Raw genomic sequence first — 23,819 nt, forward strand, 5'->3', positions numbered from 1 at the left:
AGGATTGGTCCATGGTCTGGATCAGGGCTGGGCAATTATTTATGCTTGAGTTTTTCTGGAGTAATGAGTTTTGCTGAGCTGTTGAGGGCCACAAGGATAGCCCCATGCCTTAACAGGAGCCCTTCCCCCTGGTCACCATCTTGGGACTGGAATTCTACCCCTAACCCCTAACCTTTGCCACCAGACATGGTGATTGCATGATAGTTCAAAATAAAGTCTTACTCTTGTATATTGTGGGTGTGGGGTTTGTGGAGGAGGTATGTGGGGACGTTTGGGTGGGTGTGGGGTTTGGGGGGTGTGGCTGTGTGGGGGAGGGTGTGGGTGTGTGGGGTGGCAGTTTGGGGGTGTGTGGGGGAGGATATAGTTGTATGTGTGAAAGGGGGGTGTGATTTTGTGGGATAGGTTGGGCATGTGGGTAGTGTGGGGAATGTTCAGGTGTGTGGAGGGCTTGGGGTGTGTGTGGGCATGGTGGAGTGGGATGTGAGGAGAGAGTAGGAGTGTGGGGGGGTGTGGGTATAGTGAGGTGTGCATGCAGGGGGTGTGTGGGTGCAGTGGGGTGTGCGTGTAGGGGGGAATCCCCCCCCACACACCCACACACACATACATTCCCCCCACAGGGCGCACAGCACCCTCTGCTAGCAGCAGCAGGTGGCGGGCCCTTGGGGCACTTATGGCCCATGAAGGCAGAGCTCTCTGGGAGTGCACGGCTCCAGCTGAAGCTGCACGTGGTGGCAAGGAGTGGGGTTAGACTGCTGGTTGCATTGTGTGGGGCTCCCTGCAGCTCACATGCAGCTCCCAGGCCTCGGCCAGAGCCGTGCACTGCTGGGAGGAGGCCTGCACAATGGAACCAGCAGCCTGGCCCTGTTACCTGCCACCATGTGCAGCTCCCAGGACTGTGGGGCCAGTCCCATTGGGTGGATTGGGTCCATGGACCCCCACTTCCAGTCTGAGACTCAGCGGACCCCCACTTCCAGTCTGAGACTCAGCATCCCCTATGCTTGGCTGCAGCTGCAGGATGGTGTCTTTGTGGACTGGATGTTTGACACCTCTGCTATAAGGAAGAAGCTGTTGAATTTCATAGATTCACAACTTAAAACTGTGCAGAAATGTATTTGCAATACAGAATGCCTACACAATCTTGTGGAATATTCTAATATATGGTCAGAGGTAGTTAGCCTTGTTAGTCTGAAGTCAGGCAGACTAACACAGGGTCCTTTCACATCATCTGATGAAGTGAAGTCAGCTCACAAAAGCATGTTGTTCATCTCTGATTTAGTTAGCTTATTCAGTGCATCTGTTCCCTGCTTTCTGTCTAAAATATGTTCCCTACTTCCAGGTGCTCCACTGAAACCAGGGGAGTAGCCTTTTTGATATACGGTAACTTCTGCCTCTCCAGCTTCACCATATAAGTATGGGCAAGGACACTGCAGTGTGTTGCTTTAGGTCCTGAGCCCAAAATGGGTTGTGCATTTGCACTCCCCACTGAAGTCAGAAGATTGCCAGATACAGACCTAAGGATTGGAAGCTGTGGCCATGGACAGACATGCATTTGTAGTCTACAAATGTCACCAAACTTTGTAGTACTATGAAAATGTAGTGTGACCTGCATGTACAGGTAGGATTCCCCTTCCTGTAAATCCCAGTAAAGACAAGCAGCAATGTACTCTCCATCAAGGAACAGTGATAGGGGGGTACTTGGCCCTGCAGCTCTATGCCTTTGCCACCGCAGGGGAAGAGAGCCTATCAGTGAGCCAACTCACTGAGAGTTAGCCATTCCACAGAGGATGGTAAGGAGAGCTGCTGCTCCCTGGAGACCAGGGGTAGCAGTGGGCTCTCTGGCAGCCTGCCCGCCTGCAGGTAGGTGGTGAGCTCCCTACTGCCCGTGGAGACGAGGCAGCTGCTGTTCTGTTTCCCTTGTCCCTGCCAGGAACAGTGGGTTGTCACAGAGGATGCTGAAGCTCTCAGTTGTGATAGATGGAGGGATGGGACACTCAGCTCCTCATGCCTCAGCCCTGATTACAATTTAACACCATTGCAGCACTTTAACTATCCTCCTTTCTCTCTCTCTCTCTCTGCCTTCTTCCCTCTGGAGGTCAGGGAGAGTGGAGCACTGTGGAATGCTGAGGAACTGAGAGATCCCTCCCCCCTACAGTGCACTGTTCAGATGTTTCATACTGCCCCATAGCAATGTTAAGGAACATTTTTGCAGCTTTTATGCCATTTTTTTAGCCTGACAGGTGGCGTACATGTGTTTGCGTGTTTGATTTTGGTGGGAGTTGTGGGCGTATATATAGTGTTAGAAATAATCTTAACATGGCCTGTGTCTGCCTTTCAAATGGCAGTAAATGGAATGTGTATCTATCATAATCCACTTTATAATTTGGTGCAGTGGGAATTCATTTTAAATAGGGATTGATTACTCTGTTGTGAATGTATAAGTTATTTTAAGAATTTCTTGTATTACCTATCCTTTGACCTTTTATTATTGCCAGGTTTTTTGGGAGTGAAAGCATCAAAGAATCAAACAGGTCCTGTTTCTGTCCAACAGATGGAATAAAGAATCCCTTATATTCATCATCATCATCATACAGATCTGTCTCATCTCTACCACAAGGGATACCACTGACATGTATAAAGCTGCTTAATGTAATAATCAATCAAGACAACAGTTAAGCATCTTTTCGAATACAAAAGTGGATGTGACAAAATGCTCCCTTTTGTCCAGTGAACTAACTCAGTTCTGTTGAATAATAATGTGTGATGAGTTTATGGTTTAGATTAGCCATAATATCATATAAGCCAAGAAGCTGCTTGTGTGAATATATATATTTTATTTTGTATTCTTTGGTGGAAAGTATTGTGCCTGTAGAACATTTTCATGTGGGTTTTTTTTAAGTGTATCACAATCTGGAAATATTTGCTAGTATTCCACACACTTGATAGCTTTTCTGTTTTACATAGTCTGGTACTGGGCAATGATGCTGAAGCATAGATGCTCAGCATTGAATTTGGGGAGGGGTTAAAATGTCTGTTCTAGGAGCTGAAAAAACTCAATAAAAACACAAACGTAGAAGTGTATATTGCAAGATGCATTTTAAAAATTTGAGTTGGAGAAAGATGTAAATGCTGAAGAGGAAAGCAATCAGATAATGTTTTCAAGAGAGTATGTCTTCATAATAGTCTGAAAATGAGGTAGCAGATAAGATGAGCAGAAGGGGGAAAACACAATAGAGATGCATGTGTGGAGGGCACTAATAGAGTGGAAGAAAATCAGACAAGGTCTGATTGATCTAATAGGGCACAATTTTCACCCAGTTGCTGATATTTTTCACTGAAATGGACACCCAGAGGATTAATTTGGTAGTTGGGGTTCATGAAGTCTTCATAAACAGCATCTCCTTTATCAATTTAAAGATGTAGGTCTGATCTAAAATTCTAAGTAAACATAGCATACGGGGATTTTTTTCCTTGTCAGCTGAACTGTACTACATTGTGATCCAAGTTTCTAATCCAAATATGGATAAACTGTAATGTCATAGTAGGGGTGTGCCAGTTAAAAACAAGATTTTGCTCGTTAAATTTGTTGATGATGGAAAGATAGGAGGCATCAACATGGAGGAGGATCAGACTATCAGAGACTGGATGACCTTGAAGATTGAAATAATGAAAGTAGGATGCAGTTTAATAATACAAACTGCAGTATAATGTACTTTGGGACTACATTTTTTCTGTCGGCTGGGGGCTTCTCAGTTAAAGAGAAAGAGAAAAACCACGAGGTAGTAGATCAGGGCTGTTCACCTGGTAAGCCACATGCAGCAGGCAAGGGGGTAACACTTAGCTCACAGACTCCCACCTGACCATCCCTGCCCTTATCACTAAGCCTGGAACATCAGCTGGAGGCTCAAGGTTGTCCCTTCTTCTGGCTTCTGCTGCATGCAACTGCCCAGGGGGCAGGGCAGGGCAGGGGGTCAGCAAAGGGCTGCATGACCTGTGGTGCCAGGAGTGAAGGGTGCCCAGAGCACCCAGGCAGCACAGTGGGGCAGGCAAGCCCATAGCCAAGCAGCCTAAGGTGAGGTGGGGAGTTGCACAAGGTACATGCAGTGGGGGGTTACCTGCCTGCCCACACATGTAGCGTAGCAGTGAGATAGAGTACCCGTGCACAGTGTGCGGTCTGGGGGCACGGGGGAGCAGTGCCCCCCCTCCCCCATCCCCTCCCGTGGTTTGCAGCCTTTCTGGTGTGGCCTGTAGGGCATGCAGGATTACCAACCCAAGACCTTTTTTTGTTTTTACTGACAAGCTGCAAATTTTTACTGACATTCTTTTAGAAATATATGTTTTACATAATGCAACTAACTATAACCCCTCTGCCAGACTCTGGACACGGGCCAGTTTCAAATTTAGGGCTTTAACATAAACTATAGTAAAAAACATTTGTCAGTAATAAGTTTGCAGATTGTCAGTAAAAAAAATAAAATCTTGGGTTGGCAACCCTGCTTGACTGCAGCAATTGTTTCACACTGTGTTGCTTCTACCCCAGGGGTCTGCCCCCACACCTTTGTACCCCTGACTGAACCCCAGCCTTACCCCTGCTGCCCCCCCCCAATCCTGGCGAGTATTACTATCTGCCTACCTCTAACCCAGCAATATTACAAGCAGGCAAAAGGTTGCAGCAGCAGCAGCACATAGCTAGTGAGGAGGGAGCTACAGGCTACAAAGCCTTGAGAGAATGCTTCATGCAATGTTCTTCTCTACCTAGGTGGCACTTCTCTGCTTTGTCTTCCAACAAGGCTTGCCTCCAGTCTCATTCTGATGAGCTTCAATCAAGCTCTGGGATTCTTAGGTTTTTACAGATGGCTCTGTAAAGTTTACAGATGCCTCTGTAAAGTTTTTTACAGACGTTATAGGCAGGCTTGTGTTTTATGGACTGTCTCTAAATTTATGGACAATTGACAACTCCGGCATATGGCCCCCAGCTGCTTAGAAGTTGGACAGCCCTGCACTAGGATATCTTAGGAAGATAGCAGTGTAGTGTGTTCATTAAAAAGCACATGCTGTTTTTGGATGCATCAGGCCAGTTGTTTCTAGTAGAATCTAGAAATATTATTACCATTGTACAAGACACCACTGAGGCCTCCCCTAGAATTCTGTGCACAATTCTGATCTTTCATGTTCAAGAAAGATTAATTCAAGCTGGAACAGGTACAAAGAAAGACTATTAAGATGATAAGGAGAGTGATGGATCTATCCTACAAGAAAATATTCAAGTAGCTTGGCTTTCTTAGCCTGACAGAACAAAGGCCTAAATTCATTAGATGGGGGTAAATACCAGAGATGGAAAAGAGCTATTTAATCTGTTGAGCAGTATTAGCACAAGACCAAATATGACTCTAAACTGGTAATGAATAATTTTTTTTCTGAAATTAGAAGAAGATTTCAACCCATTAGAGAAATAGGGTACTGGAACAACCTTCCAGTGGGAAAACCAGATGCAAGAAACATATCCACTTTTAGAATGAGATTGTGTGATATTGCTGCCTGAGATAGCAAGGGAAGTGAACTGGAGAACCCAAGAGACTTCTTCCAATTGTGTGTTACTGTGTTCTTACTAGATTGTTTAATAACTCTTCATATTATAAAAAAAAAAAAAAAAAAAAATTAAAATCCATAATGGCCAGAAGATTTTATTTATAGTATCTTTACAAGAGTATTATAGCACATTCTGATATGGAAGCAAGCAAAGAGAAATTTTTGTTTTCCTTCTGGTTAGATGAGATTTTCTGGCTAACAAAAGCTGAAGCACTGATTTACTACACTGAAAAACCAAGGAGAAAATTATAGTTATAAGGATCTGGAGGCTGCTGTGAAACTGTTAAAATAACTAATGCTAATGCCCTGACCTGATATTGAATTATAATAATGCAGTCAAGGTTTTGTGTCCAGCTTGGTTAAACATAATGTCAAAATGGAATATGACATGATCTTTTCAGTGTCTTCCCTTTTTTCTGTTTTCATTATATTGGATAAATTTTGCCTGTCACAGGCAGATTTAGCAGCCTCCCATTAGAAGTAAATCTTTACTTAGTTACCACAAAATATCTGACATATCACATGTGAAATATGACAACAACTTAATTAGTTAATTGTACTATAAAAGTGCATAGAGACCTTTCTCAAGATGGGTTCCCAATTCTGTTAGGCACTGATACGAGAAAAAACAGAACAAGATAGGCACAATGGCCAAGAGAGGTTACATGTCAAAAAACAGGTCCATAGCAGAACTGGAATAAAAACCCAGGTCTCTCAACTCTCAGTGTAATGCTCTATTCATTGAACCATACGCAGAAATTGCAGCCTCTCTAATACCAGTGTGACATACATAATAAGTAGGTAGGAAAGTGTTTCCCTAACATACCATTGCATAGCCATTTCTCTGTAACGCTTTGTTCACACAACTCCAGCCAATGAGCAGCTTATCCCATTAAAACTGTAGTACCTTGTGCCTGCATATGCCTTCTGTGCCAGGAGCAACACTGCTCTTCAAGTCTAAAGCTGGTACAACAGCAGCTTCTACCTTATTCATTTCCCTCCTGATTTGCCAACTTCTCCGTCTCCTGCTTTTGCTCCCACCATCTCCATCCTTTCTCCCTCACAGAGGGTGCAGACAGAAGTGAAATAGGCTTTGAAATGTTCCAAAAAAGAAATTGTTTCAGCTGGGGGATGTGCATACAAACTCTATGGAGGTCCCTCCACCCTCAGCTGGAACATTTCAAAATTGATGCAGCTATATGCAGCCACTGCTTTCCAGCCAGGAGGTGCTACAGGAGACAAATGTTTCTGGACAAATTGTGATAGCGGAGGCATCAGAGAGAATATAAAAAATATCCTTTAATATTTTTTCAGAGTAGAGACTGGCTATGAAAATAACTCCATTAGATAATAAAAGTCAAAGTCTTCTTTCAGTGGAATTTGTATATTTATGTTTCCATCATTTTCCAAAGGCTTGTGGGGGTTGTTTGTTTTTTTAGACATTTTGCTATTAATCCAATAACCCGTGTGTGGAACAAGCTGATAAAACACAGTGAGTGGATCCCATTCATACTCTCACAGTTGCAGAGGAAGAGTGCTTGAATAAGCTGGCATGGTCAGCACTTCGGATTTTCTTCACTGTTTAGTAGTAATTAATTTATTTACCAGTGTATTGTTTGCATCATTCTGTTTTGGGGCATTGACATAGACTGAGTCAGGCAGTTTAGGTAGCAAGTGGACATTTTTTTTTGAGTCTTGCCCTGAACTTATTATCAATTCTTTATATAGTAATGCAACAGCATTTTATTTAAACAAAAATTGTAGTGTAGAACACTTGAAAATATGGAAAAGATACTTTTGCAGTAGAGAAAGCTATACATTCTATTTTCCTGGAACAGTGGTTCTATCTTTTCACCAAAAAAGCTTTGCATGAAATTAGTAAGAGGGGTCTTGATCTACGCAGTATAGAGTTGGCTTTGCACGTCATAAAGGATGTGGATGTGGGCAAGCACAGCTAGGATGCTGAGGGTTTGACAGCTGAGGGCATTTTTGATCAAAAGATATGAAATTTGAAACATTATGCTTTTTGTCTACTGGGTGAGTGAACTAAACAGAAAAGTCTAATACATTGCGAATTGTCCAGGGACTTAGTTGTAAATTAGGATTTTCCCTTCCTTACAGGAGATGTCACTTTCAACCATGTCAACTCTGTGGAAGAGAAAAAGAGAGATGGAATGTATTATTTCCTCTGAAGTTAACCCTTCTGTGGCAGGGCACTGTTGGTGCCTGTCACTTTAAGGGCTGGGTCAGGCATCCAGCAGGTGCCTGATGGTGGCAGCCATTTTGAGAACCTAGTACATAAAGGCTGCTGTCTGTTACTGCCAGCCAGGCAGAAACATCACCTAGCTGAGATGCAGCAGGAAAAACCAGGAGGTAAGGGCAGGAGCTTATGGGGATGGATAGGAGACTCTTGGTCCTGGGCATAACCTAAAACTGCACCCTGCTGGGGATGGGTGGCCTGGTGGGGCTCCTAGTGGCATGGGAGCCCCCAGGAAATGCCAGGTCAGTTACCACACCAGTGAAAGGCGGGTGGGGGCGCCTTAACCCAGCCCCCACATCCTAGTGGGTAACCTGGCAAGGAGGTTGGCAGGACCAAGGGGGTCCAGAGAGGGGCAAGGTGCCAAGAGCAAATGAGGGGCAAGGAGCCCAGAGTTTGGGAAAGGGCACGGAGCCCAGCAAGTGGTGTAGAGCCTAGTGAGAAGCAAGGAGCCCAGAGGCTAGGAGCCCAGAGTTCATGAGGGGCATAGAGCCTAGCAAGAGGCAAGGAGCCCAGAAGCTAGGAGCCCTGACTATGTGTATGTGAGGCAAGGAGCCCAGTATGAGTGAGGGGCACAGAGCCCAATGAGAAAGGCCAGAGTTAGGGGTTGGGATATGGTTACAACATGTGGGTGTCATCTGTGAGGCTTGGACTGCGGTTTGGGGAGGAACAGAGCTGTAGATAGCACCCCCTGGCATAGGGATAGTAATGGGCAGTCTCCTGCATTATGTCAACAGTTTATGGAAACAACAAAGACGTGGCAGGTGAGACTGGGCAGATTGCCCATAGAAACGGGTGGGTGGGCCGGCAGGAGATATGGCCCAAGCTTGCCCCCTTTACACCGTCTTTCTATATATGTGTGTATAGCAAATACTTCATTTTATGAAGATTAGCTTAGAAAAGTGTCTGTTTAACTCTTTGTATGTACAGAATTAACGAGATATCATTTTGTTTTGTAAAAAGTAATGCGAGTTCAAGAGGCACATCTTTAGGAATCATGATTTAAGATGTTTTAATGAGAATAAAATTTGTGATTGTCTTTTTGCACTTATCTACTTCCAAAGCTTTTACAGGTATTTAAATCTAGGTTTAAAATTCCAAAGGTAGGAGACCTATCTCTTGTCATTTGCATCCATTTTTTAAAAAATGTTTTAGGGCCACATCTTTTAAAAAAACCCAACAGTTTCCTGTGCACAGGATTTGCTGTCCTTATAATACTGGGTGCAAGTTCAGTACTGTCTGTTTATAAACAGTGTCATAACTTGACCTTTTTTTTTGCCAGAGGGGCTTTTTTTTCCCTCTTCAGAAGGAATATAAAATGTGCTGTCATTTTCTATTGCTTGTTACATTTAATAAGCTGTTAGAGCTGCACAGGTTGACATCAGGAAGGGAGATACTGAAGCATCAACTCAAGCATTATATTCAGTTGGTTATCTATTACAGTCTAGCAGACATTTTTGCAGTTGGGAGTTTTAACACATTATATTGCCATACCATTTTAGAGAGAATTCAGCTCCAAAACTTTTATATAAATTGCGTTCCACACCTGAACTTTAGTGGCTCATGCTTTGGCAAATTTTTTGCTTTGTCCCCCAGTAGACATCTTTTAACCAAACAGTTGATTGAATCCTGGAATTTTGGGGATATAGTTAAGCACTTAAACTCTAGTTAAGACTGATGCAACAAGTAGATAGAGCAGTCGTTTGAAAGGAAGGTGGAGGAAGGATCCTTCTTGAGTTGTGGCGGTATGTACTAGTTCTTGGGGTGAAATTGTTATCCTGCCAAAGTCATGAAGAAAAAACACAGGCTTGGTGTAAGCAGTGAAGTTTTTCCAGCATGGGTGTGTCACCTTGGAGTATGAAAAGATAACCCTTTCTAGCCAGTGTAGCTCTGCTGTCAGCAGTACCAGTGTAATACTGAGAAGTCCAGATATTATTATGAAAAAACACGAGGTGGAAGCCAGACATCAGTAATGTACCACAGGGGCCAACAATCAATGCATTAAGGTAAAGGAGTGGATAGGCTACAAAGGATCCAAGTGCCTGTGTAATTATGTGATAGGGCAGAGGCACTGTCCATGGGACTTGAAGATCATCTCTCTCTTGTTACAGTTTTGTCAGCATAGCTACATTGATTAGGTGGGGAATGTGGTGCTGATCCTATAGGTCAGGGGTTAGCAACATTTTTGGGCAGGGTGCCAAAAACACCCACAACCTCAACTTGTAAAATGCTGGTATGTCAGGGGCAGACGGCAGGGGAGCCTCAAAGGGCCTGATCCTCATGGTAGTGCAACCCTGGCCCCTTCCTTGCTGTCCACCCTGAGGTGCACGTGCCAAGTAAAATGCCTTCTCATGCCACGCTCTGGCACCCATGCTGGGGATTGCCTACCCCTACTGTAGGTACTGTAGGTGCATCCTGTAGCTCAGGAGTGTCAGCCTTCAGGCACACATGCCACAAGTGGCATGGACAGCCTTTGTGTGCAACATGTAGCAGACTGGGTAGGGGGCAGGCAGCACAGGGGCAGAAACAACAAGGAGAAAAAGCAGAGCAGCAGATCAGGCAGGGGAAGGGGTCATAAAGTGGCATTCAGGGAGGTATAGGGCTAATTTGTGACACACCTGCTAAAAAGCTTGGCCCCTGCTGCTATAGTTGTTGTAGTTAAAAAAAATCCTTCTGCTGGCATACCCCTTGTCTTCACTAGTGGCTCTGCTGACATAACTGTAGCAGCAAAGAGTCTGGACATTTCATATCCTAATTAAGTGCAGGCATGCCACAATTTCATTTTGAAAGGAAATGCATACTACTTCAGGTTCTTAGCCCTGGCTACTTAGTCATAATTGATTTGCTTAAAATAAACTCTCTTCCATCCCACGTATAAAACAACATTGCCTCCAAAATTTCAGAAGGTGGAAGAGTGGGGCTATGGGATAATGAGGTGACATTTGATGCAAGCTGAAATAAAAGGTAAGCTGTGACATTTTGAATGGTGATTGCCATGAGAAAACCAGAAGGGCTGTTGTATCTTTGGAGGAAATATAATAATCCATTTTTCAGTCAGTACAGCTGAATAAAGAAAGGTGAAGTTCTCTGTATAGTACAAGCAAAAATTACACACGTAATTTTTTTTATTAAAATTAGCTCACCAAATATATGAGAACGTGCATAAAATTTTCAGTTTCATTATTATTTAAGCATGCCTATTATAACTGACACCTCTAGCTGATAGGTTTCCAGTGTAAATGTTGGATTGGCTACAGAGAGAAATAAAAATTATATCAGCATGACTTGTTGTCATGCTCTCACCTTTTTACCTTTGAAAACAAACTTTTTTTTAAAGGTAAGCAAGTATTAAACAGGTAAACTGGAGAGAAAAAAATTGAGTAGCTGTTTTGTTAGCTATTGTGCACTACTGGCCCTTGAGCCTTCATGTAAGTGCACAGATGCTTCAGAAATAACCAAATACCTGAATAAAGCAGAATAAAACTACTTGAAAATTAGGAGCAAGCTAGCAGAATGGTCATGACTTCAATCAGTGTGCTGTAGGTAAATGACATAATGAATGATGACAGATGAGTACTAATCCTCTGTCCTCCCCTGATGGTATGTACTAAGCGAAGTGTTAATGTCAATAATGCTAATGCCGCTTGTTAATGGGAGCAGCACTGGGGTTTGTTTCTAGTGCTGAACTCCTAAGAAATGCAAATGAACAGGAGCCTGTTACAGCTTCTCTCATTTTACCTTGCTGTCGTGCTTCTGTTGCTCTTTTGTCTGCCTTCACCACAATCATCGTCGTCCATACACTTTTATAGTTGAAGAGCTTTCACTGTATTTTTCTTTATTCTGGAGTTTCTCACTTCCTTTAGAACCTTAAATATTGAAAAAGGCTTAAACTTCAAATACCCAGTGCTCCCCCGTAACAAAACCAGAACTAGAAAACTAAAATTGACAAGTATAATTTAAATACACGCTCAAAAAATTAGCTTTTTTAAAATCAATTTTCAGTCAGAAAAAGAAAAAGAAAGGGTACCCAAAATGTTTCAGAGATCTTAAAAAGAAATTGGGTAGGCAGAGAAAACCTTATGCCAAATGTAGATGATAGGGAAATTTGATTAAATGGAATTTTAATTTATTTCTCATGTCCCTTTTTTTGGCTTTTCGCCTCCACTGACAACCAGCACAACTATAACTCATTTAACCAATAAGCACAAATGCTGTCCATTACGAGAGTAAAACTGAAGGTTTTAAACCCTTGCGATCTCACAATCAGAATGTAATGTTTTATGTTTTTCACATCCTTGCTGTGAATTACAGTGTATTGTTTTCCTTGTCAGGGACCAAACAGCCAAAGGATTTTGTTTTGTTTGTTTTGTTTGTGTTTTTATAGGAAAAACTTCTTACCAGGAAAGGGTATTGGTTATTTTGTGACACTTTAAAGGGTATGAAATCTATCAGCAGCTACATTTATTGGTTGTGAATAGGAACTATTCTGTATTTCACTTTAGCTACAAGATTTTTTATTTCTTCCTAACATTTTTTTCTCGGTGTAAAGATTTGCTATTCCTGTTCATGCTACTGGGATTAGAAACGCTATAAATGTAGATGTTGTCCAGCCTTTTTCAAAATACCTGTAATTTTTCTTTGATAGGATTAATGCTACAGAAAATGTTTCTGAGACGCTTCAATGGGATAGGCAGTCAGAATGCAAAACCCTAGAACAAGTGACCATTATTATGAGAGTCTACTTCAGTGTTCCCTCTACTGTGTATTAGTTTAGGTATAACCGTTAGGTGGAAAAAAAGAAATACATATTTGTCCTTTGTAGTATCTTCCCTGAATGGACATACTAGGTGCAATAGGGCATTTTAATGCAACAAAGGCATACAAAAAGAGCTAATGGCTAGAAATTAAAACCAGACAAATCCAAAGTAGAAATAAATGCATATATTTTTATCTAATGTTTAAACATTAGAATAAAATACCAAAGGAGTGGTAGATTCTCTATCTTTTAATCTCTCCAAATCAAGACTGAATATATTTCTGGAAGATATGCAGAGGCAACGCATAGGGGGTGCACGGGGGTGCACATGCACCCACTGAGAGCACTGGTGCACTCTCTTAATTTTTCATGTTCCAAGCCCCTGATAGCAGTGTTGCCAGGCAGAGGGGCAGGCGAGAGCGCTGGTACACCTCCCCCCCACCCCGAGAGTGCCAGCTGGGGAGTGCGCCAGGAAAAGTGGTCCCCCCGCAGCCAATCCCGCTGACCTGGAAGTGTCACTGGCCAGTTGCAGGTCAGCAGGATCAGTTGCGAGGGGACTCCCCACAGTTGCTGACTGTCCACTGGTGGTGGGGGCGGGCGACTCAGCAGGCACCAGTTGCCCACGAAGATATGGTTCATACATGACTTATTAGGCTCAGTACAAGGTTAATTGGATGATAGTTTAATTACCTGCCTTATTCAGGAAGTCAGAATAGATTTAGTAAGGCTTTAATATTATGAATAAATCTATGATTTAAGTAAAATGTGAACTGGCACTGGAATTTACATTTGTCTTCTGTTCATTTTGCAGGTACTACAGTGCTACTATTCTGCAGATGTCAGGGGTTCAAGACGACAGGCTTGCAATTTGGCTGGCTGCATTAACAGCATTTATAAACTTCATTTTCACTCTAGTGGGAGTCTGGCTTGTTGAAAAAATGGGCCGCCGGAAACTTACACTTGGTAGCTTAACAGGTGTGTGATTAATTGGGAATGAAAACTAGGAAAGTGAAATTACTGTTCTGACTGTTTCTACAGTTGACACAGTCCTAAGAAAAATAAACTGTTGGCTCTTCATTTTTCCTTAAAAGTTGTTGTTGGGGTTTTTTTTAAGAATACACAATACTGAAGTATACGGGCACTTGTTGAATGAAAACAGTGTGCGCTAAGAGTCCAGAATAAAATATTATTTTTTTAATCATAAGGGCTATTTGTTTACTTTAGGGTATTGTTGACCATATTTGTGGCCAATTAAGATTTTTCTTTTGGGAGAAGCCAAAGGCTCATAACTACACAATTGGGTTCTTCTTAAATGTATATAGTATGTGCAGTTATTAGATATGCAAGTGGACATGGAACATTTTGTCAGAAAATATTACAGAAAGCATAATACATTTGTAATTATTGTATACTTTTTAAAAAGCATATTGTTCTGTTGATTACACCCCAGATATAAAATAGTAACAGCATTGCAGTTAATGATTTAACATATCATAAAGTGGGCAATTTTCATGCTGATATAAAATACCAAAGGGTAAAATTCTGAATGCTTATGAATTTTAGCCATTAACTATACACCCTCACAGTAGGAATGATAATAGGGTTAGCAGTTTCTCTGACTCAGTCAGAACATCTGTAGGAAGATGTAATCATCAGAGATGGTATCACTGCCTGCAGTTAACATGCAGCAATTTCCATAATAAGACCAGGTTTTTTAGTTATAATTTTGCCAGATTTTAACCATTTCAGCTGTAGTTTTGCATGCCAATATCCACTTCCAGGTTAATTTTTCTGAAAAGTTTCAGGTTAAACAGTTCACCCATTTGTGCAAATAAGGCTGGAGGAAAATACATTTTGTATTCCTTCGGGTGTTGGGAATAACTCTTTTAAAAATGTATAATTGAAAAGTTTTGGGGCTTCCCTGCTTTAGAGTAAGGATTTACAATTTGACAGATGTGTGGTTTTCATATCAGAAATCTAAGTATCAAAAGAGTATAGGTAACTTACTAGCCAATTTAATAATTTATTAATCAGAGCAAAACATGACCTTTCAAATAGCTGGCCAACCAGAGTTCAGGTAACATTCTCCAATAGTAGTATTTAAGCTACATCCTTAACATGTGCCTACACTTTTAATTGATTAGATTTATATGTCACCCTTCCTGTCAAGGGCTCAGAGTGTCTTAAAAAAGAGAAAAATTAATTACAAAAGTAGATAGAATAATAAAATGAGAGTATAAAGCAAAAACTCCCTAAACAATATCCAACTTGAAGTTCAATAAGGACAAGTGCAAAGTTCTGCACTAAGAACAAAATAATCCCATACACCAGTACAGGCTGGGGACTAACTGGCTAAACAGCAGCTCTGCAGAAAAGACCTGGGGGTTACAGTGGACAATAAGCTAATATGAGGGTATCAAACTCATCTGACCCCATAGGCCAGTAGAGTGGCCCGGGATTAGTCCATGGGCTGGATGAACAGGCCAGATCTGGCCCATGGACCTCTCCCCCTACCTATCCCTTTCAGGCAGCATCCCAGCTCTCTTGGATGTTATCTTTTCCTTTCACCTCCCTGGAATCAGTTTAGGACTGGCTTTTATAGGCCTTAGATCCCTCTTACTCCCGGGAACCTCTGGGAGTATTAATGGTTGATAAGAGCCAGCTGTTTGTGTTTGCGCTTTGCCTTTGACAATTCTCTCTGCAGTGGTCATAGTGACCTTTCCCTCCAGTTGATGATAATGTAAGGTTGGCAACTTGAAAATATTCACATAAACATGTCTCAAAAAAAGTAAACAGGCAGAAATAAAATAATAATAAGAACAGGATTATAATAGGGTCTTATGTATATGGTACTGTGACACAGAAAAAGCCTGCAAAATTAAGATGTCCTTGCTCTCTGCTGAGCTGCTATCTTTCATTCAGCAAGGTCTGCTTAATCAGCACTATGTTGCTTATTGTTTTCATTTTCTTATTGACTTCAAAAAAGGGGGGGAAACAAGACCCTCTTTGCTTGAGTCAAGGCTGAGACCACTTGCAGTCTCTAAATCCTGCTTAGAGCTTTTTGCATGATAACTGGTTTTCAATTTTAAGGGGCAAGGAAGGGGTGATTATACAAGTTGCACATTTTCTGATATTTTTATCCTTATGTATCCCTTATTATTCTATTTTAATGGTCTGTGCAGCATACAAAGCACTTTTGTTGGAGAGATGTTTGCTAAATGAGTAATTATTAGAAGCTCATTAGATCATCTGGTGGGTGGTATTATTTTCCCAAAGAATGGATTTTGTTGTGTTAGCAAGCCTGAATATTTCGCTGTATCCTTCTTCTGTGCCTCGTTAGGGATTCAGAATCTTGACTTCTGACTCCTGGTTATTAGAGTGACTGTGTCTTGGCCTTTGGACAAGCCACATGACCTGCCCCTTCAGTCTCTCACTGTGCAAAATGAGGACAGTAAAAATACTGATTGCATAATTCTTTTGTGAGGATTAATTTGGTTAATGTTTGTATAGTGAGTTATGAAGGCTAAGACCATGGAAAGTCGTACATTTGTAGCATTTCATAGCACTATAAAAATATAACATTAAGAGGAGTGTACACATGTTTAGAACCCCCTGGCTGGATTGCTACAAAGTCACCAGGGAAGGGGGATCAGGTATGCTGTCAGTCATCCATGCACACTGACACTGATCTGTGGGCAGCCAATCACTTATAGAGTGGTCAGCCATGATCCCTGCCCCTGCAGACAGCAGAGACAACAAGCAGTTTTGGACCAGTGAGCTGTCATCAACAGGTCTACATTGGACTGGGGGCAACAGTATTCCTTGCCCCCCTCCCCCACCACCACTCCCTTGAGCAGCAGTGCCTGCCTGTCTTTGACAGTTACTTCTCTAAGTCTGGGAACAACAGTTCCTTGCCCTGCTCCCTCCTACTCTTTTCCCTGTGGTGGGCTGTCATGAAGCCTACCACCCTCCCTCCCTCCCTTCTTTCTTCTCCCTTTAAAGGAAGGGAGAGCAGAGCACTCTGGTAAGCTGAGAGACCAGGAGACTCCCTGTAGTGTAACATGGAACTGTACAGATGTTACATATGGTGCTGTAAAACAAAGTGCTCCAGAGAAGTTCCTGTTTCAAACGAGAATATTTTTATAGCGCTTGCTCTATTCTTGTAGCACTACAACGCATGTTGGCACACCACTTTTTGTAGCACTACAAGGGTGTATATAGTGCTACGAATATAAGGTCTGTCTATGGCCTAAGCGGAAGAAAAATTGGGGGGGAAAAAAAAGCATTCACAAATATCTCAGTCCTAAGTAGATTTCTGGAGTCCTAAGTAGAATTGTGCTATATATATGTTTAACCAGGTATTTTTTGTGACATGGTCTTAGCATTGCAATGAACAAATTATGGACTATAATATCAGTGTTAATAGTTGGATGAAAAGTAAATTTACCTAAAGTTCATTTTTCTAAACTAAGTTGAAGCTTTTCCATTCTCAACCAGTGTTTTGCAAAAGAATATCTATTTGAGTCTGCTTTATCAGTTTCAAAAGTTGACAGCATTTAAAAAAAAAGATTCTAGTCATGATGCTACATCCTTGAAAAATTATAAAAGTTATAGTTGGCCACTTTCTGCGAGAGAGGGTGAAAACAGATGAAGTTTTAACATGGCTAGCTACTGATTCAACTCCAGCTCCTGCTGTATGTTGATGCCAATTGTCTTTTTTTCTTTTGTTCGATATCTTTAAACCCTGCCTGTTAAATGGAAAATAGGCAGAGATTTTGACAAGTATAATGTCTTCTTTTTTCTTTCCTACGAACTTGGCAGTCTGGGAACATGCAGTATTTATCCATTTGTACTTTTAGTACAACTTTTAGTACTATGTAAGGGAAAGGACATAAAATATCTTCAGAGTACTTAAATTTTTAGTATCAGTTAATGCTAAGTTACATTGGATTGTGTTCAGTTAGCTACAGCTTCTCAGAAAATGAAAATGTTATATAATAAGTAATTTCCAAGTTTAAATACCTTCCTTTTTCTTTATAAAAGGAGGAAGCAGGGCAAGGAGACATCTCAGAGACTAACTCATTCAGAAACATACAATCTTTGCCAGATGTTATGAGAAGTAATCTATCTCCTATGAGAGCTTATGCATTTCTGAATGAGTTAGACTTCAAGGTACTACCTTGCTGTTCCTTCTGCCTAATTTCAGACTAACACAGGTAACTATGTCTCTTTATAAAAGGAGGAGAGAGAGGAGGGGAGATGTTTCTGTCTGAGGTTAACCTCCTGAAAGACAGACAGAGCATATTTTAAATGAGTATCAATTCAGTTATAGTTCCCCATGTGAAACATGTCCAGAGATGTTTGATGTTCTGATTTATAGCATTTTGGAAAACATGTTAAATCTGGTATTGAAATCCATCATGCCCAGAGGACCGTGATCATTGGTATAAAGAGTACTAGAAGCAACACAAAGCCAAATACAGAATGCCTTGAAAATCCTCATTTTAATTTTCATGATAAATTCATAATTTTTCCAAATACTTATGCTTGCTGATCCAGCATAAGTTTTTGGCATCAGAAGCAGAGCTACCCACTTACATAAATATGACTATGTCCAAAACACTCCCAATTAATGCATTCACATTAATTTTGCTAAATCATGTATCAAATAAATTTGGGTCTACTGGAAATTGTTTGAACCTGAGAGAAAAAATGTTTCCTTCATCTCCTCTGTCTGCCCCCTGCCCCTCCCCCCCCCATTCTAATTTGGTAAACTTATTTTCAAGAAGTCTATATTTGTCTTAAACTGTATGAGAACCATGTTACAAGTAGTGTCAAGCACATATTCTAGCATACGTGCAGGATTTTAGAAATGTGAGTTATTCTCTTAGTCCCTCACATTCTGCCTTCCTTTCCAATGAGCATTTGAATAGGATAAAACGTTCTTCTTTACTTTTCCTAAACTATTATGAAGTCTTGCTGTGCTGTGCTGGACCTCTGCTAATGGGGTGGCTCAGTGATTCATGACTCTGTCCCTATATGTCACAGGAAAATTCAGTAGCTCCACATAAATAAGGTTAAAGCTCTCTTTGCCTAACATCAGTCCATATTTGTAAAGTTCTGTAGAACCCTTGAAATAAGATGTTTTTCATAAATATGCTTTAGTATGCTGTAGCCAAACATCTAGATATACACATGCACATATTTTGTGTGTGTGAAACAGATGAATAATTGAAGAGCTGCATGATGGTATAATATACTCCCAAGATTGTATCAGCCTAAAGTTTGGGATAGCTGCGTTATTCATGAGTGGTGAAGCCACACGTGAGTTTTACAGGCCATTCCAAAACAGCATCTGGTAAAATGTTTATACTGTTCTAAACAGCATTGTCTATATACCATCCAGGCCTTTGACATGCATGATATTTGTATGACTATATATGCCCATATAGACTATAAAAAATGAGTGCCCACACATTCAGGATGTTTGTAGCACTACAGAGAAGACAGATTCACGACAAAAATAGAGAATCTACTGCAAAGAAGTTCCAGTTTCAAAGAGGAACTTTTTTGGAGCTTCCCATGTAATGTGTGGACAGTCATATGAAGTGGTATAGGGCTCTCTCAGACTCCCCAGCATCCTGAGGAGGAGGAAGGGGAGAGAGGCTGGCTCCTTGAGGGCCTGCAGCAAGCTACCTCCAGCTGATACCAGTGTTGTCATGTAGCAAAGGGTATTCTCAGATTCCTAAAAGGACGGGTTAACATTGTAGGAAATGCTCTGCTAAGTGCCAGTGTAAATTGGGTGTCTTGGTGGTTTTTTTCTAAACACATCTATTCAGCAGAGAATTATTTCATGTTCTCTGAAGTAAAATTACTTTTTTATTTTTCTGTTTTTAGGTACTGTTATAGCACTCATTATCCTAGCTTTGGGATTTTTGCTGTCAGCTCAGGTCTCACCACGAATCACTCTTAACCCAACAGCACCTTCAGGTCCAAACTCTACTTGCACAAAATACAGGTGAGATGCTATGATTGTTCATCCATTACATTTCTATTGAATTTTTGCCCCCCCAGTTTCTCAACCTTTGAAAACACAGTGTTATTAAAAAGGTCTGAATATAAAAAAAATAATAATAAGCTAAGAATGTGCTTGCTGTTACTAGGCTGTTTACAGATATCCCCGTGTGTTACATGGTATCCCAGATAGGAACTCTATTATTACATTTGTATTCCTTTCCCTTCATTTCACTGGTTTAAAAAAGATTCTACCTTTTCAAACCATGTTTACTAGTGAATTCAGAGTAGATATGCTTATTTAATTTTTCCGTGGTAAATTGAACGTATACTTTTGCATACAGTCAGGGTTTCCAATCCATTTGTTCAGAATTTTTGTTAGAATATTCACTGATTTTTCTGTAGTTACGGTTTTTGATTTAATTTATTTGCTACCAAATAAAATACACAAACTGATTTAATAGAAGAAGTAGTGTTCTTTACTAATTCTCAGGGATTTAGTAATGACTAAAGGCCAGATCCAGTTTGGTCTCAGAAGTGCCTTAACAGCTCTTAGGCACCTTAAGTTCCAAAAAACATTTCAGTTTGTGCCTGTTCTTCAAGCCATGAAGCCCCATAGACAGCTAAGCAGGGCCTCCATTTTGGGTTTTTTACACCTACCCTCGTTTTTCCACCCAAAAGCAATCCAGTGTGCTCAGAAGCGATCCAGTTTGGTCACTAAGACATCTAATTCCCACTGAAGCTCCATGGTGATCCAGTTTGGTTCCATGGAGGTGTCTAATACCCCAGAGAGACCAGATCCATTAAACATGCTCAGAGCATATCTAACGTATGTTGACAACACCATTCCAGAGGCTCTTTCTTTTTCTTAACTAAGGATTATCTAATAAAGTATTTTAAAAGTCCTGGCAACAGGGCTCAGAGGGCCCTCACCTCACCAAGCTTCAAGTCTTAGGAATGCTACCTGGACTAGAAGCTTTTAGGCACCACCTAAAAGTTTGTTATGGACCAACCTACCCTCTGTCCTGGAAGTATGCATTCTGTATTTGTTCAGCTCATACCTATGCCTTGGAATTAGAGTTTCCTGTAAGCACACCTGAGCTTCCTAGACCTTCCTTTGGGGGTACCTCTTCCCCCCCACACCTCATTCTCTGTGTATTGCACTTAACTGCCTAAACTTTGTCAAACTGAATTACAATTTGGATTTTCCTCATTGGCTGTGTTGGGGTCCTGGGTGCCTAAACCCAGTCAAATTAAATCATTCTTTCAGGCTGAGGTACATAGATTTTGAGGTATTGGGATGCCTGTGACGTCAAACTAGATGTGGCATCCTTGGGTTTGGATAACTTGTTGACATGCATAAAATAATAATCTGTAGCTTGTCTTTATCCCTATGGAGACTGCAGTCATATGTACGTACTTCTCAGTATTCATTTGGCCGACAGACTAGATAATGCAAAAGTTCCATTGAGAAAAACTACCACATTTATGTGATTCCAAGATGCAATTTTTTTCCCCATTTAACACTGGGGGGAGCCCCTCATCTTGGATTTGAGGGTGGCAGGCAGCTGCTGTGGCCCCGACCCCAGCCTTGGCCCCAACACAGGGTTGGGGCCAGAGCTGCTACTGCTGCATGCTCCCCTCCCACTTCTACATCCCCTGCCTCTTCCCCCTGTAGGCTTGGACCCCTGCTCTCCTTTCTCCCTGTCTCTCCCCCAACCCCTGCAGCCTCTGCCTCTTACGCTCCTCCACTCCCCTTACTTTTGCTTCATGCCAGCAGGCTCCATCCCCATTCCAGCCTGGGGCAAGGAACACAGCCCCATCCTGGCCCATAGCAGCAGTGATGACTCCATGTTGGTGTTGTGGGGGCAGGTGAGGGACAGAGTGGGAGGGAGATGGAGGAGCAGGGTTGGGGCCTAAAGCTGCGGAGAGGGGAAAGTGTGGGGAAGATGCTGCTGGCAGGGAGAAGTATATGGAGGGGAGGGGGGCAGATAGCAGAGGGTAAGCTGCTTGCCCTCCCCACCACCTCCATACTACCTGCCCCTACCACCTGCCTCCCTACTGCCCCGCCCCCTTACTGCTTCCCCATACATGTGCCCCCTACCACTGCTTTCCCCACTGCAGCAGTAGAGGGGATGAATTTAAGGCAAATTATATACATGGAAAGTGATAATAAATGTTTATGTTTATAGCTAGAATATAATTATTGGGGGTTATCTTCAATTCTGGGCCAGCGTGGATTCAGGTAGATATGGTAGCTAAATATGGATGTTTGTTTAAATTGCAGTAAAGGCTGAAGCAGCTCTTTGGTTCAGTCCAGTTTCTCTACTTGACAAGTATTTGCAGCTGAGAGCAATACAGACAAGCTTCAAGATTTTATTCTAGGGATGGATGAATGATTAATGATTAAAATGAATAATTCACCAAATAATACAAATGTGAGTGCTCCTCAAGACCAGAATACACAGTACATGGGTGCTCAGCTGCCTGTCCTTACCCTTTGCTATTCTTTCTCAGCAGAAAAATCAGGGTACACTCCCCAGGCTTTCCTGAAAGCTATGGGAAACTTGTGGTGATGAGGAAATTCTGAGGTGGGACCCTGGAAGTGGAAGAAGCAGTCTAGTTTCTCCAGAGGCACTGGCTAGAAGTATGCCTGGCTGCTCTCCACACCCCAGGACACTTTGTCAGAAAAATGTGTCTGAGGAGAAGAAACTATGGCATCCTGCAATGTGGGCCTTTTAGCAAGAGGGGTGATACAAATGCTGGTAATCATGATTTGGATACCATCCATGTCTTGGGATCCCTAAACACAGATATCATTGCTTCACTAGTTCACTGCTTCCTAATTTGCTACCTATCCTGCTTTGTTGTTTTTGGTGGTTGCCCACATTGCCTTCTCAAATGACAAGTGATATAGTAAAGAGATCAAAAAAGAATCTCCAAAGAAATAGTCACTTTTTGTATGAAAATACAGAAAGTTGCTGTATTTTCTCACATACAAAACACACCTTTAAAAAACAAAACAGCTGCATGAAATTGAGATAGATGTTTTAAGGAAGAAAATACAGCAATGGCAGCTTCTGCAGGGGACAGAACATAGCTCTTTCTGCACAGGAAGTACCACAGTGAACATGCAGGGGTGCCTCGCTACTGGAAATCGATAGTAGGAACTCTGCAATGCCCACTTTACTGTCCACATGCAGCACTACTTTCCCTTTTCCCTGGCAGAGGCATATGCTGCAAAAACTGGTACTGACTTCAGAGCCTCCACCCCAGCCCCTGGAGCTTAGCTCTGCTGTATTTCTAAAGGACAGCAGAGCCCTGAGTGCTGAGATAGAGGTTCCTGATGAATCAGCTGGGTGAGCCCTCAACTGACTCTGCAGGTAGGGCTGGCTAAGAGTGGCTCTGCTTTCCTGGCAGGTGCTACAGTCTGTGCACCCAGCTCAGCTGGAGAAGAGAAGAGGGGTCAGGCATTTTGGGCCAGCCAGCAGCACCTGTGGCATCCTGCCTCTAGGAGATTATCAAAACAGCCACAATGTGTTGTTCCCCCCACCCCCATATAGCTTCCTGTGTTTCCATACCATGCTTACTGGCATTTTCAAGGGAAGATTATTTTTTCTTCATTCTACCATTCCAAAAAATGATACATATCTTATTCAGGGGTGTGTTGTATACTTAAAGTACCAGTGGAATGGCCTCTGGAAACTGTTTGGAAGAAATGGTGCAAATGTGAACAATGAGGTCTTGCAACATTTGCTGATATGCCCAGATTTTTTGGGGTGAGCTGCATCTGAAGAGAACTGTGAGGTCGTTCAAAAGAGTGGGACAAAGCTAGGGATGACTGTCAAGCCTGATAGCAGATGAAAACAGGTGTAGACTGGGTTGTTCTGAATAATTTGTTTGAAAAAAATAATTTAAATTGCTTCTACACATTGTTGATTTCCAAGTTTACGTAACCCCTTGGGAAGGAGACCTAGATCATTGTGAATAGCTCAGTGGACAGAAGGCAAGCAAGATGTTAGTAGTAGATAAGGCTGTCATTATATGTACCAATGGAATGCTCTCATCTGAAATTGTCTGTTCTTTCTAACAGAACGACCAAGTCAATATAGCAGGAAAAAGGGTCTAGGGAAGGGCAACTACAAAAGGTTAGAAGAATCGAGGGGCTTTCATATAGGGAAAGGTTGAAAAGGCTAGAACTGTTTT

The 23,819-nt window shown here is 41.9% G+C and overlaps 1 protein-coding gene across 1 annotated transcript in view; it reads left to right on the forward strand.

Annotated features, from left to right (window-relative positions):
• The window catches only part of SLC2A13 (solute carrier family 2 member 13), a 305,817-nt gene that overhangs the window by 196,685 nt on the left and 85,313 nt on the right, over positions 1–23,819 (forward strand). Inside the window, exons 5-6 of the mRNA XM_059725881.1 lie at positions 13,411–13,574; positions 19,497–19,617. Of these exons, the coding sequence (XP_059581864.1) occupies positions 13,411–13,574; positions 19,497–19,617 (285 nt within the window). The remainder of the gene's footprint in view (positions 1–13,410; positions 13,575–19,496; positions 19,618–23,819) is intronic.

Source organism: Alligator mississippiensis, chromosome 4 (assembly GCF_030867095.1).
Source record: "Alligator mississippiensis isolate rAllMis1 chromosome 4, rAllMis1, whole genome shotgun sequence".
Classification (NCBI taxonomy): domain Eukaryota; kingdom Metazoa; phylum Chordata; order Crocodylia; family Alligatoridae; genus Alligator; species Alligator mississippiensis.